Source organism: Schistocerca serialis, chromosome 4 (genome assembly GCF_023864345.2).
Source record: "Schistocerca serialis cubense isolate TAMUIC-IGC-003099 chromosome 4, iqSchSeri2.2, whole genome shotgun sequence".
NCBI classification, from domain to species: domain Eukaryota; kingdom Metazoa; phylum Arthropoda; class Insecta; order Orthoptera; family Acrididae; genus Schistocerca; species Schistocerca serialis.
Genome location: NC_064641.1, coordinates 450,105,764 through 450,120,122, shown reverse-complemented (window position 1 = coordinate 450,120,122; position 14,359 = coordinate 450,105,764). Strand labels below are relative to the sequence as shown.

Below are 14,359 nucleotides of genomic sequence, written 5' to 3'. Positions count from 1 at the left end.
GTCCACTGTTCAAAGTGCCGTCAATGCGAACAAGAGGTGACCGAGACGTGTAACCAATGGCACCCCATACCGTCACGCCGGGTGATACGCCAATATGGCGATGACGAATACACGCTTCCAATGTGCGTTCACAGCGATGTCACCAAACACGGATGCGACCATCATGATGCTGTAAACAGAACCTGGATTCATCCGAAAAAATGACGTTTTGCCATTTGTGCACCCAGGTTCGTTGTTGAGTACACCATCGCAGGTGCTACTTTCTCTGATGCAGCGTCAAGGGTAACCGCAGCCATGGTCTGCAAGCTGATAGTCCATGCTGCTGCAAACATCGCCAAACTGTTCGTGCAGATGTTTGTTGTCTTGCAAACATCCCCAACTGTTCACTCAGGGATCGAGATGTGGCTGCATGATCTGTTACAGCCATTCGGATAAGATACCTGTCATCTCAACTGCTAGTGATACGAGGCTGTTGGGATCCAGCACGGCGTTCCGTATCATGCTCCTGAACCCACCGATTCCATATTCTGCTAACAGTCATTGGATCTCAACCAACACGAGCAGCAGTGTCGCGATACAATAAACCGCAATCGTGATAGGCTACAATCTGACCTTTATCAAAGCCGGAAACGTGATGGTACACATTTCTCCACCTTACACGAGGCACCACAACAACGATTCACCAGGCAACGCTGGTCAACTGCTGTTTGTGTATGAGAAATCAGTTGGAAACTTTCCTCATGTCAGCAAGTTGTAGGTGTCACCATCTGCACCAACCTTGTGTGAATGCTCTGAAAAGCTAATCATTTGCGTATCACAGCATCTTCTTCCTGTTGGTGAAATTTCGCATCTGTAGCACATCGTCTTCATGGTGTAGCAATTTTAATGGCCAGTAGTGTATAAGACAACCTCGAATATAACAACCCCATCCCCCGTTTTAAGAGGCTCATTGAGAAAATTTTGTTTCTAACATATTTTGACTAATGAACATTATAAACTGACGATATTATGAACAGGATAGATTGCTACTCACCATACATTGGAGAATCTGAGTTGCAGATAGGCATAAAAAAAAAAGACTGTCAAGCACGTAAGCTTTCGGCCCAAAAGGCCTTCATTCTAGTCAGAAAAAAAATTAAAAAAATAAAAATAAATAAATAAAATTAAAAAATAAAAAACCACACAAATTTGTGTGAAGAGCATCTTGATCAAATCATCCATGCTGATCATGGGTAAAGACCAGATAATTGTGTGCAAAGCTGAATGTCAGCTGTAATGTCTTGGAAACAATGTTGGAACAATTGAGAATCCAACATATGCACTTGCAAAGTCTGTGTGATATGCGTCCCACAGATGCTTACAAAGGAACAAAAAAACCCTTCAAATGGAAATTTGTTGGGACCTGCTGGACCAATATGAAGCTGAAGGTGACAGTTTTTTGAATAGCATCGTCACCAGAGATGAAATGAGGTGTCACCACTATGAGCTGGAATCCAAAGACAGTCCATGGAATGGCGACATGCGAAATCTCTGTCGAAAAAGAAATTCAAGAAGCAGCCATCTGCAGGCAAAGTGATGTGCAAAGTCTTCTGCGATAGCCAGGGTGTGGTTCTTTTGGATGTCCTGGAGAAACTGTGAATTCAGCATGCTACAAGACAACACTGACTAATCTGAAAGCCCGAATTCCCAGGATAAGGCCAGAGAAGAAGACCAACTTTCACCTGCAACATGATAACACCAGGCTCCACACCAGTTTTGACACCATGCAACTCACTGCAAAAGTCGGCTGGACTGTCTCACCACACCCATCGTGCAGTCCTGATTAAGTGCCTTCAGACTGCCATCTCTTTGGGCCTCTGAAAGATGGGCTATGTGGCGAACATTTTCAAGACTCGGATGCTGTTATCAAAGCTGTTAGGAAGTGGTTAGCCTCAGCTGGTTCTGATTTTTACAAGTGCAGCATGCAGACTCTGGTTCATCACTGGCAAATTTGCATAACGAATGGTGGTGACTATGTGGAGAAATGATGGTCTGTAGCTGAAATATTGCTCTGTTTATCTGTGCTGATGTGATTTATGTATCTGCTGTAGTTTCCATGAATAAAAATAGGAGGAATTACTTTTGGAATGACCCTCGTGCTTATTTGACAGTCTTTTTGTTGTGCCTATCTGCGACACGCTTTTGACAATGTTGACTGGAATACTCTCTTTCAAATTCTAAAGGTGGCAGGGGTAAAATACAGGGAGCGAAAGGCTATTTACAATTTGTACAGAAACCAGATGGCAGTTATAAGAGTCGAGGGACATGAAAGGGAAGCAGTGGTTGGGAAGGGAGTAAGACAGGGTTGTAGCCTCTCCCCGATGTTGTTCAATCTGTATATTGAGCAAGCAGTAAAGGAAACAAAAGAAAAATTCGGAGTAGGTATTAAAATTCATGGAGAAGAAATAAAAACTTTGAGGTTCGCCGATGACATTGTAATTCTGTCAGAGACAGCAAAGGACTTGGAAGAGCAGTTGAATGGAATGGACAGTGTCTTGAAAGGAGGATATAAGATGAACATCAACAAAAGCAAAACAAGGATAATGGAATGTAGTCTAATTAAGTCGGGTGATGCTGAGGGAATTAGATTAGGAAATGAGGCACTTAAAGTAGTAAAGGAGTTTTGCTATTTGGGGAGCAAAATAACTGATGATGGTCGAAGTAGAGAGGATATAAAATGTAGACTGGCAATGGCAAGGAAAGCGTTTCTGAAGAAAAGAAATTTGTTAACATCCAGTATTGATTTAAGTGTCAGGAAGTCATTTCTGAAAGTATTCGTATGGAGTGTAGCCATGTATGGAAGTGAAACATGGACGATAAATAGTTTAGACAAGAAGAGAATAGAAGCTTTCGAAATGTGGTGCTACAGAAGAATGCTGAAGATTAGATGGGTAGATCATGTAACTAATGAGGAAGTATTGAATAGGATTGGGGAGAAGAGAAGTTTGTGGCACAACTTGACCAGAAGAAGGGATCGGTTGGTAGGGCATGTTCTGAGGCATCAAGGGATCACCAATTTAGTATTGGAGGGCAGCGTGGAGGGTAAAAATCGTAGAGGGAGACCACGAGATGAATACACTAAGCAGATTCAGAAGGATGTAGGTTGCAGTAGGTACTGGGAGATGAAAAAGCTTGCACAGGATAGAGTAGCATGGAGAGCTGCATCAAACCAGTCTTAGGACTGAAGACCACAACAACACAACAACAACATCTGCGACACAGTGTCTCCACTATATGGTGAGTAGCAATCCACCCTTTTGTAATACTGTCATTATTCCAGCCTGGATTTTCCATTGTTCACAATTACAAACTGTTTTAGTGGTATAAAGTATCTGTCTAAAATGTTAAAAGAAGAAATAAAAAGAAATGGTTTACATTAATTTTTATCTCCAGTTCTTTTTTTGTTCACTACATAAGCCAGTCATCTGTAGTGCCACTATTTTTAATCCTCGTTGTCATAATCATCATCACTGGTAACACTAACCGAGTTAATAATTTCACCTAATGAATGAATGTGAGTAGTTCTGTTGACACAAAAATTTAGCTGTGTCCTCCAAATATACTGCAATTTCCAAGGTTGTGGTTATGGTAGGACCTGAGAACGCAGCTGTTTTTTCTTAATATGTAGCAAATTTTGCTTCTTTACTGACTTAAGAATGCGACGATATTTCTTCATCTCTCACTTCCAAGCATGTCATCTGCCTGCTGCTCTCTCACTGGCTGCAAAGAACCAGCAGCTGACACTCTCTTTTGTTCCCATCATACCTCACAGTGAGCGCTGACAAACTTGGTGCACAAAAAATTTACATTGTTGCTGGCACCTGTGTAGACTTTTACTGTCTCTGGCAGAAATACATACTAGTGGTGAGTAGGTGTCCAACTTTAAAGTCAAGTCAGTTCAATTCTGACTACAAACAGATTCATGCAAACTGCAATTTAATTCTGACTGGTGTTCATAAAAAGCTAAGGCAGGTGGCAACATTCGCACAGCACAAAAAATTCGTTGTCCACTTATAACTCCGCTCACCATATCCGTTTTAATTCCCAGTCAAGTTGGTGTCATTGTTCTCCATCCTACCCTTCTGAATTCTTCAAAATAAATCTGCACATGACCTCAACTGTAAAAGTTTCGTCTGTAGCAAAGACATCCCCTATATTCATCTGCTACAGAACGTAAAAACGTTGACCTTAACAGCAGCAGATTAAGATGCGAATAACAAATTTGGGAAAAACATTCCAACTTATGATCGGGTAAATATGGTATATAAGGAGAGCACAATCAACTGAGAAATCACTCTGCAAATGATACGGACCGCAAATGACGAAATCCTTTGACATAAGTGATGTTGGCAAAGGGCAGATTGCTATGGCCTTGCACCTGGAAAGAACATTTTGGCAATGGCGAAACTGGTTAGCTGTTTGCTTGCAACTATTGTGAGTATCTATAGAAAGTAACTCAAGCACAGTCATTCCGTGAGTAGGTGATGAGGTGTTGGATGACCATGTCTCATCATAGAATATGGAGGTTGGAGGATTGCCCAATCCCTGATGTAGATAGGAGGAAATTTGTGGCAGATGTTGCAACTGAATATAATGCTCATGCAGACACAAGTGCTTTGGAGAACACTGTTCAGCACACGTTATTGAACATGGAGCTCCACAGGAGACAACCCTGACATGTTTCCATGTTGAGTCAATGACATCATCAATTACAATTGTAGTGAACATGAGATGACTGTAATTGGAACATAGATCAATGGAAAAGTGGTACCTAACAGAGATCTTGTTAGACCAGACTGACGGTCATGTCCGGTTACAACATTATTGAGGCTGCCTGAAACATGGATTGTACCAGAGATGCAAGCTGGTGTGGGCAGTATTACACAATGGGGGACACTCACTTGGGTTTCTATGGGATTATGGTACTAAGTGAGGGCACCATCATTGCTGTAGACTATGTGAAAATTATCCTGGACTGTTTCCATCCCTTCATGCTTAACGTCCAACAACCAACAGCGATGGCACCCTCCAGCACAATAATTCTCCATTTCACAAGGACAGAATCAAGCCAAAGTGGTTTTAGGAGCTTGATAGTCAATGACTTGGCCACAAATTCACATGATCTGAAACCAAAGGAAACATACAGAATGCTATCAGGCACCAACACCAGTTCACAATTTAAAGGAATCACATGATCTATGCATAGACATCTGGTGCCACATATGTCTGGAAACATACGAATGACTTGTCGAATCCATGCCACACAGAATCGCTGCTGTATTGTGATCCAAATGTGCACAAACATGATGTTAATCACAACTGTATTGTGATCCAAATGTAGATTGGGTTGGGTTGATTTGGGGGAAGAGACCAAACAGCAAGGTCATCGGTCTCAGCGGATCAAGGAAGAATGGGAAAGGAAGTCAGTTGGGCCATGTCAAAGGAACCATCCTGGCATTTGCCTGAAGTGATTTAGGGAAATCATGGAAAACCCAAATCAGGATGGCCAGACATGGGATTGAACCGTCATCCTCCCAAATGCGAGTCCAGTGTGCTAACCACTGCGCCACCTCGCTCAGTGATCCAAATGTGGACGAACATGTTGTTAAGGAGGTGGTCATAATGTTTTGGCTCATCAGGGTAGATTACAGCACATTCATAACTTTACAAATCTTTCAACTAAAATATGGTGAAACTTTTCCTATACTACCTAAATCTAGACTACATTGTGCTCATTTCCTGGAAAAATGATACATACTATAAAACAATACCAGTTCAATATTAGAGAGAGAGAGAGAGAGAGAGAGAGAGAGAGAGAGAGTAGTGAAATAAGGGGAAGTGTATTTGTAGCTGACTTTTTCAGTTCACAGGCAGTTGTAACAAAAAGAAAAACTAGTGCCATTGGTAGATACTACAGAAAATGTTGCATCACACACACACACACACACACACACACACACACACACACACACACACAGACACACACACACACACAAACACACACACACGTTATTATTTCAACGAACTCAGTTACAATGTGTGTAGTAATTAGACTTCTAGAATATTTTATAGCTATTCATAGAAAACTTACCATGCCTATTTCACGTATGTGAGACAGAATTCTTCCATATGTCTGAAGCAGTGTTGGGATTAAACTTGAACATCTGTAATTATTAAGCCAGATTTGTCTTCCCTGAAATTGCATCAAAAATTTGCGAAGAAGACATAATGAAAGAATGCAGCTTCCAGCTTTTTCAGTTTCTTTAGATGATGCTACTTCTGAGGTATTAAGCCAATTTTCGATTTCCTTTGAACCATGTTTCCCTTCTTCTGTCATTGCTTCTTTAATAACAGGCTTCTCCAAGCTTGTCATTTCAAAAGTCACAATAGAAGATATTGCATATAATGTACTTTCAGATGCAAAGTCATCTGTAAAAGAGATGTTACACTCAGGTCTAGGAAGACACAAATGAGGATATATTAATATTATATAATATTAATAAAATGAAAATAAAAAAATAGCTACATCAATATCTGTACTATTGTGGGAACACAAGTAGCTGCAATTGTGGTTTTTTTTTTTTATCCACTTAATATTAACTCGTTATCGATACTTTGATTGTAATGAAAATACTAGTAGAATGTAATTAGCTTAGAAGTAGAAGTCACACACACACACACACACACACACACACACACACACACACACACACACAGCTGTACATCCACACTGTATTTACTGTTCTGAGACGGTATATGCACTTGCACTGGTGAGTTCAAGCAGCACACAATGATAATGATGATGTAGGGCAATGGATAAGAAGAGGGTGACAGAACAGATCAAGGGGAGACTGTGAAGAGGGTGTGGGTGAAGGATGAGTCAAGTTAGCATCTTCGGGTAATATAGGGTAGGAGGTTTGTGGAGATTCAGCCAAGGAGGATTACAGGACTCAAGGATGTGTTGCGAGGGTAATCCCCACCTAAACAATCCACAGAAGCTAGCATTAGGGACAAGATCTATATGAAACAGGCCACAAAGTAGTCACTGCAATCAAGCTTGTTGTGCTCTGCTACATGTTCTGCCACTGGATAGTCAACTCTGTTCTTGGCCACAGTTTGGCAGTGACCAATCATTCTGGTGGACAGTTGGATGGCAGCCATGTCCACATAAAATGCTGTGCAGAAGTTGCAGCAGAGCTGGTATATGAAATGACTGCTTTCACATGTGGCCCTGCCTCTGAGAGCACTGCCTGTGATAAGACTGTTGTGGGATGTATTGAGTGGGTGTCTCAGAGGTCTTGCAAAGGTTGGGACTGGGTGTGGCATAAAGATAGATCTGGATGTTACTTGCATGGAGTGGGTTGCAGAATATCACTCTGAGAAGGATGGGAAGGATTGTGAGAAGGATATTCTATTTCCAGACACAATGATGTATAGTTGAGCCTCTGGTAAAGGATACTGTTTAGTTGTGCCATCCCACGATGATATTCGATGAGGAGGGGGATGCTCCTTTACAGTTTTTGGAGATATTAGGAGGATTAAAGAAAATAGCACAGGAAATCTCTCTGCAGATTTAGAGTTTTGGGGGATAGTGTCAGTTTGTGAAGACCTTACTGACACCATCAGCATACTGGGCAAGGGAATTCTGGTCACTGGATATGTGCCAGCCACAAATGGCTAGCCTACATGGGAGAGATTTTTTGGTGTGGAAGAGATCAGGTAATACATACAGTGATCAAAATTCAGGGGGGGGGGGGGGGGGAGGGGGGGGGGGAGACCAAACTGCTTGGTCATTGGTCCGGATCAAGGCGGTGGTGCTTTTGGCTGAGGACAGGTGAAGTGAATGGAGGAGAAGGTGTTGAGGAATGAGGATTTAGCATCTTGGCAGTGGCTTCACATCATGTCACATCGTGAAGATGTCATCAACGAAACTGAACCAGACAAGGGGTTTGGGGTCTGGATGGCTAGGAAGGTTTACTCTAGACGCCCCATAAATGGTTTTGCATAGGAGGATGGGCAAGCAGGTGTACATGGCCATACTGCAGATCTGATGTACATTTTCCCTCAAAGGTGAAGTAGTTATATGCGAGGTCGTAATTAATTAGATGTTAAAGGAATGAAGTGGTGGGTTTGGAGTTGCAAGCGTATAGGAAGAAGTAGTACTCAATAGTTGTGAGGGCACACACGAGGGATGGTGGTGTTTGGGGAGGTAGCATCAACAGTTATGATTAGAAAACCTGTGGTTATGGGGTTTGGATGGTCTCTGTGAGCAAAGTGATTCTTATCTTTAATATGGGAGGAAAACTACAATGGGGCATTTAAGACTGATGGATTTATGGATTTTGGGAGGTGTGCAAGGGGTCACAGAGGTAAGCAGAGAGATGGATTTGGCCTGGATACTCTGGGGGATCTGAGTAGAGATTGAGGGTCGTACCAGACTCTTAAGGTGAAATCACTATGGCAGAAGCCTTTATCTGCTGGAGGTTGATTAAATAAGAATTTGTCTTGAGAATGTGGAGCGCTGTTTTCTCTTCCGTTCGGAGGTTTGTGCTCCTGGGCAGAGATCCAGGGAGGAAGAGTGAAGGTAACTTTGAGGTAAGGAGTTCCTGGTATGTAATCAGGAGGGGATTAGTTGGGAGAGGAGGTGTGTCACATTTGGATGGTGGTATGGACTAGGAGAGGCAAGGTACTATATTGGGACTAGGCTGGCTTCTATTGGAGGGACTGGTAGCAAAAAGGGTATCCAGTGTAGGGATTGGGAGAATGAGTAGGCTTTGACAAGTGCAACATATCTGAACATGGGTGTGGGACTGAAGGTGAGGTCTTTGGATAGGACTGAAACAATCCTACAGATTCTTGCATTCGTATCCAGTGCACTTACAGTTTCTCCCTCTCATGGGTACGGAACTCAATGAAATGATTCGACAAGGCAACGCCACCGCTCGGCTCCGCACCCAAGATGATTTTATCACAGATCCTTAATCTTCTGTTGTGTCCTTCTGTATATTATTCTTGTCAGCAGCTTGATGCTTGTTCTTACACTTATCTACCCTTGTTATCTTTGGATTGTGTGGATGATGTTTTCCCAAAAGTATGATCATATGCGTCTAGACTCAGATAACGCAGACCAACTTGAGTAGTTGGCTACTTCTTTGGTCTATTATCTATCCCTTCTGCCTCATTTGATCACAAGTCTTTCAAAGGTCTATGAAGCTCTGACTCTAATACTGGATGCTTATGTCTTCCATATTGACTCCATTTCTTCCTCAATCACGTCCTCAGCGAAGTCCTTACCCTCGTAGAGGCATTCAATGTAATCCTTCCATCTATCTCCTTTGTCCTCCACACTTAACAGTGGAAATTCCATTACAAACTTAATATTGATGTCATTGCTTTTACTTTTTCCCAAGGCTGTTTTGAGTTCTCTACCTGCTGAATCAGTCCTTTCAATGACCATATTTCTATTTTCAATTTATTTACATCTTCCCTGCTCTTCCTGATTACTTCACTGCTAAATGACTTATGTTTGTCTATTTCTCTGCCGCTGGACATTTTTGTACTACCTACTTTTGAGGATCAGTAGAAGTATTTTTTCCGTTACCCAAGGCTTCTTCGCAGTTACCTTTCTTGTATCTTTGTTTGTCAATCCAACATCTGTGAGTGCCCTTTTTAAAAGTATTGATTATTCTTCAACTGAAATGCTTAATCATCACACTACCTATAGCCTTAAAATCTTCAAACACATGCCATTAGTGCTTGGTACTTGAGTATCATACTGATCCTTCTGGATGATTTTAACTTCACACAACTTTTCATCATTACAAAATTGTGATCTGAGTGTATATCTACTTCTGAGTGTGCCTTACAATCCAGTATGTGATTTCATCTTCTTGTACCTACAGGTCTTTTCTGAGAATACATCTTCTTCTCCTGAAATTTGAATCACGTATTTACTACTGCAAGCAGAAGTTTACTGCAGAACTCAATTAGTCTTCCTCCTCTCTCATTACTGCAATGAAGCCAATACTCTCTCATAACTTCTCCTTCCATTCCTTCCCCTAATACTGTGTTCCAATATCCATCATTATTAGATTATCCCAGATGCAGGTCACACAGTTCCCAAGAAGTATAGGCCAGTGTTTTGTCAGCACACATCTGACCTCCAATAGCATACCAGAAATGCCCCATCAGGTTCAGATCAGATGAATTTGGTGGGGAAGTCATCAACATAATTTCACTATCATGTTCATCAAATCACTGTAGCATGGTTTTGGCCTGGTAACACAGAATTTTATACACTGGAAAATATTGTACATGGAACGGAAGACATCCAGCATGAAGGGATGCAGGTAGTCCCTAATAATGTTCACATAGTTCACAGCTGTCGTGGTGCTTCTGATTACTACCACAGGTCCCATGGAAGACCATGCGAATGTCCCCCACAGTGTAACACTGGCCATCAGCCTGAGTCTGCATGGAGTGGCCTGTTTTGAGCAGCCGTTTACTTTGAAAATGGCCTGTCTGGGCATGAACATCAACTTGGTTTCACAAGGGATACCACTCACGCAGAGTAGCAAGAATATGGTGTCGCCAAGTGGTATCGTAGGCTTTCATCAGGACAAAAAAGATGGTAATGAGGTGTTGACGCTGAGAAAAAGCCATTCGAATGGCAGACTCCAGATAGACCAAGTTGCCAGTGAAGGAGAGACCTTCCCGAAAACTGCCCTGGGACGGAGCCAGAAGGCCCCAAGACTCGAGGAGGCAACACAACCACTGGCTCACCACACATTGCACAGAACGTTGGTGGGGCTGACAGGACGATAACTATCCACATCTAGCGGGTTATCACCAGGCTTTAGCACTGGAATGATGATACTTTCCCGTCATTGCGATGGGACTTCACCATTTGCTCTAGATGTGCTTGTAGATGGCAAGGAGGTGGTGCTGATAATCCACTGCTGGATGTTTAATAATTTGGGAATGGATGCGGTCAGGACCAGGGGTTGCATCAGGACAATCCGCAAGGGTATTGAGGAATTCCCACTCACTGAAGGTAGAATTATCTGGCACAGGGTGGCATGGAGCAAAAGACAGATGTTATCATTCCACCCACTGTTTTAGGAGACATAAGATGGGGCAGTAATTCTCAGATGCAGAGGTGCAAGCATTATGCTCGGCAAGACACTCAGCAATTGGTCTGGACCGGCATATACAGCTCCATGTGTGGAAATTTCAGGTATACCTATAGGAGTCTGATATGTATAAAGGCATCTGAACTTGGTCCAAATCTGGGAAGGAGAGCTTCGTGTGGCAATGGTGGAGATGTATCTTTCCTAACACTCCTGCTTCTGTCATTTGATGAGCTGACAGAACCGGACGCACAACCATTTGAGGGCAATGAGATGTTCCAGCAACAGATGACGCTTATGAAGTTGAAGGGCTCACCTACAATCTCTAATGGAAACAGCAATTTCAGACGACCACCAAGGTATCGACTTCTGCCGGAGGCAACCTGAGGAACAAGGGACGGAAAATTCAGCTGCGGCAACAATGGCAGTAGTGATGGTGTGGATCACCACATCGATGTTGCCATGCAATGCAGATTCAACGGTGATAATAGGGGTGAAAGTGTCCCAGTCAGCATTGGTAAGAGCTCACCTGGACAAGCGTCCAGATGAGTGATGGTGGGGTAGGGAAAGGTAGAGTGGAAAGTGGTGACTACCACACAAGTCATCGTGAGCTCTGCTGTGGATAGACGGGAGAAGGACAAGACTGCAAACCAAGAGATCAATGGCTGAATATGTGCCTGTGCCATACTGAAATGAGTCGAGGCATCTGTATTGAGTAAGGATATCCTTGATATTTTTACCATGGCCAGTAATCTCAGATCCACTACAAAGGCTTATGGACGTTAAAATCGTCCAGAAATAGAAAAGGTATGGGGGTGGTGGGTGGTTGGGAGATTAGTGCAGCTAATACATGGTGTGGCACTTCACCATCTGGAGGAAGGTACATGTTACAGATGGTAATTTCCTGCATTGTCCTCACCCTGACAGCCACTGCTTATAAATGTCTTTGAAGGGGGCACACGTTTGCTACAGACAGAGGTACAGACTTAGATACAAACTCCACCTGACAGTCTGTCACAGCCAGTATGGTTTTTGTAGTACTCCTGATAGCCATGAAGGGTGGGGGTCCACATTGCGGAAACCAGGTTTTTAGAAGGGCCATACAAAAAGCAGGTGTGACACTTAAAGAGTTCTAACTCATCCAGGTGGGAAACGAAACCAATGCAAATCCACTGGAGTATGACACTTTCTGTCACCTGGGTTGGTTGGTTGTTTGGGGAAGGAGACCAGACAGCGTGGTCATCGGTCTCATCGGATTAGGGAAGGAAGTCGGCCGTGCCCTTTCAGAGGAACCATCCCGGCTGTCACCTGGGAAGACATGAAGGTACCAAGCAGGCAGATTACTCCTCAGGGTCACCTGCCACCAGCGGATGAGTGCTCACACCCAGCACCATTGTGTCTGAGGTGTCGGTGAGATCTAAGAACTCAGGGATGTCAGAATCTCCATCTCGTCCTCGGAAGCAGAACTATTAGAGAGTGGTGGTGCAAAGGCCACCCAAGTCTCCAGTTTCCTATCAGACTACTACTTTGTTTGTTTGCCCTCTCACTACTCTTCAGATAATTTTGGGAGATGTGTAGGACAGACCCTAAAAGGGGACCATCAAGTGATTAGGTTGAAATGTGGGAGACTCTCTTTAGTCGCCTCTTACGAGATGCAGGAATATCTTGGGCCTATTCTAACAGCGAACCAACAACGGGAATGCATAAGAGAGACAAAATGGCAGATCCTAATGTCTCTTCTAGATGTACAGGCCATGCTGGTTCTCGTAAGTTAAACATCTCCATGGATCACTTTATGGGGAACAGACATAGAGTGGTAGCACTTGAATTCACACTGAAGACAGCATGGTAAGTCAATGTCTGCTACCTTGTTAACTAAATGTATTATAGATGATATGAAGATTGACAGACTGACAAGACAAGTTATGACAATGACGGGGAACATGATGGCATTACATGGGAGCAATATTGCATACGGACCAAACTCTTAGATTTGGAAGTACTGAAGTTTGGTTAGGAGCGCTATGACCCTAACCCTGCTAAGTCATGTCTTGCCAAACTCTACAGGGCCTAATTTCATCAAAGCTCAAAACTGCAGTGTTGTTATCAGAACTGAGTAAAGTGGAATGCTTGAACTAGAGACTTTGAATATTTTGTAACAAGCTAGGATTTGACTTCCTACATTTACACCATAGTATTGGGAACTGTATGGTCACCGTAAATGGGTCCCAGATGCACTACATGGCAGGAGCTGCCGCCCAGGTAGATGACTGTGTGTGGGGCATACACAAGGGACTTTTAGACTGTGTGACTCTCCTCCCTACCCATATAATGATAGTAATAACAGACCTCAGTATTGGTATGATATATCAAAGAAATGGCCCTCATCAATGAGACTGCTAAAATCCTAGAAACCCAATGCCAAAACATTTGTAATAATTTCCGAGAGTTGGAAGCATTCCTAAGAAGAAGTGGAGCTCACATAATATTATTTACAAAAAGCTGGCTACAAAACCAAAATTGACAGCAGTGAGATTTGTTCAGCTAAAACTAACTGTGTATCAAAATCCTATGCCAATAGGAAATAGTGGCAATATATTTGTTACAGTATGGAAGAAACTCAAAGTTACTGAGATAGAAATTGAAGCTGTGTATGAGGATGTTTTAGCAATACTCAGTGTCAAGGGTTTCTACTACAGATCACCAGTCTCAGCCAACAATCAGTTGGGATAGTTGCAGTTTTGTAAGTTGCGAACATGGCACAACAGCCTCAAAAATAATATTAAATGCTTTATCCGAAAACTACCTATGAGGAGAGAGTCTGAATGTTCCCTCATGACAGAAGTATATTAGATCTCTTAGCAACAGACCTGTCCTCTTTGAGGATGTCCACATTTATACTGGGATCAGTGGTATAGGAACAATGATTCTCAAACTACAAATAACAACTAAAAGAAACAAAGATTTACAGGCACAATACACAAGAGAAAGAGGCAGTACTGTCATAATGTAAGGAAAACCTTGAAACTTGTATTTGTGGACATGGGCATGTAGAGAAACTGTAGCTCTAGTTTACAAGAATAGCTGACCGATAACCGGATAGGTATGAATCTATTAGGACAATTCACGATGGACTGGACCATCTAAGAAACATCTAAAGACAGTAACTGACTACCATTGGAAAATGGTCC

At 42.6% G+C, this 14,359-nt stretch overlaps 1 protein-coding gene across 2 annotated transcripts in view; it reads right to left on the bottom strand.

The window, feature by feature from the left end:
• LOC126475087 (nucleoporin Nup188) overlaps nt 1-14,359 on the bottom strand; it is a 273,311-nt gene that overhangs the window by 52,830 nt on the left and 206,122 nt on the right. For both annotated transcript variants that reach the window (XM_050102653.1, XM_050102655.1), the window contains exon 20: nt 6,131-6,468. In XM_050102653.1, the coding sequence (XP_049958610.1) occupies nt 6,131-6,468 (338 nt within the window). The remainder of the gene's footprint in view (nt 1-6,130; nt 6,469-14,359) is intronic.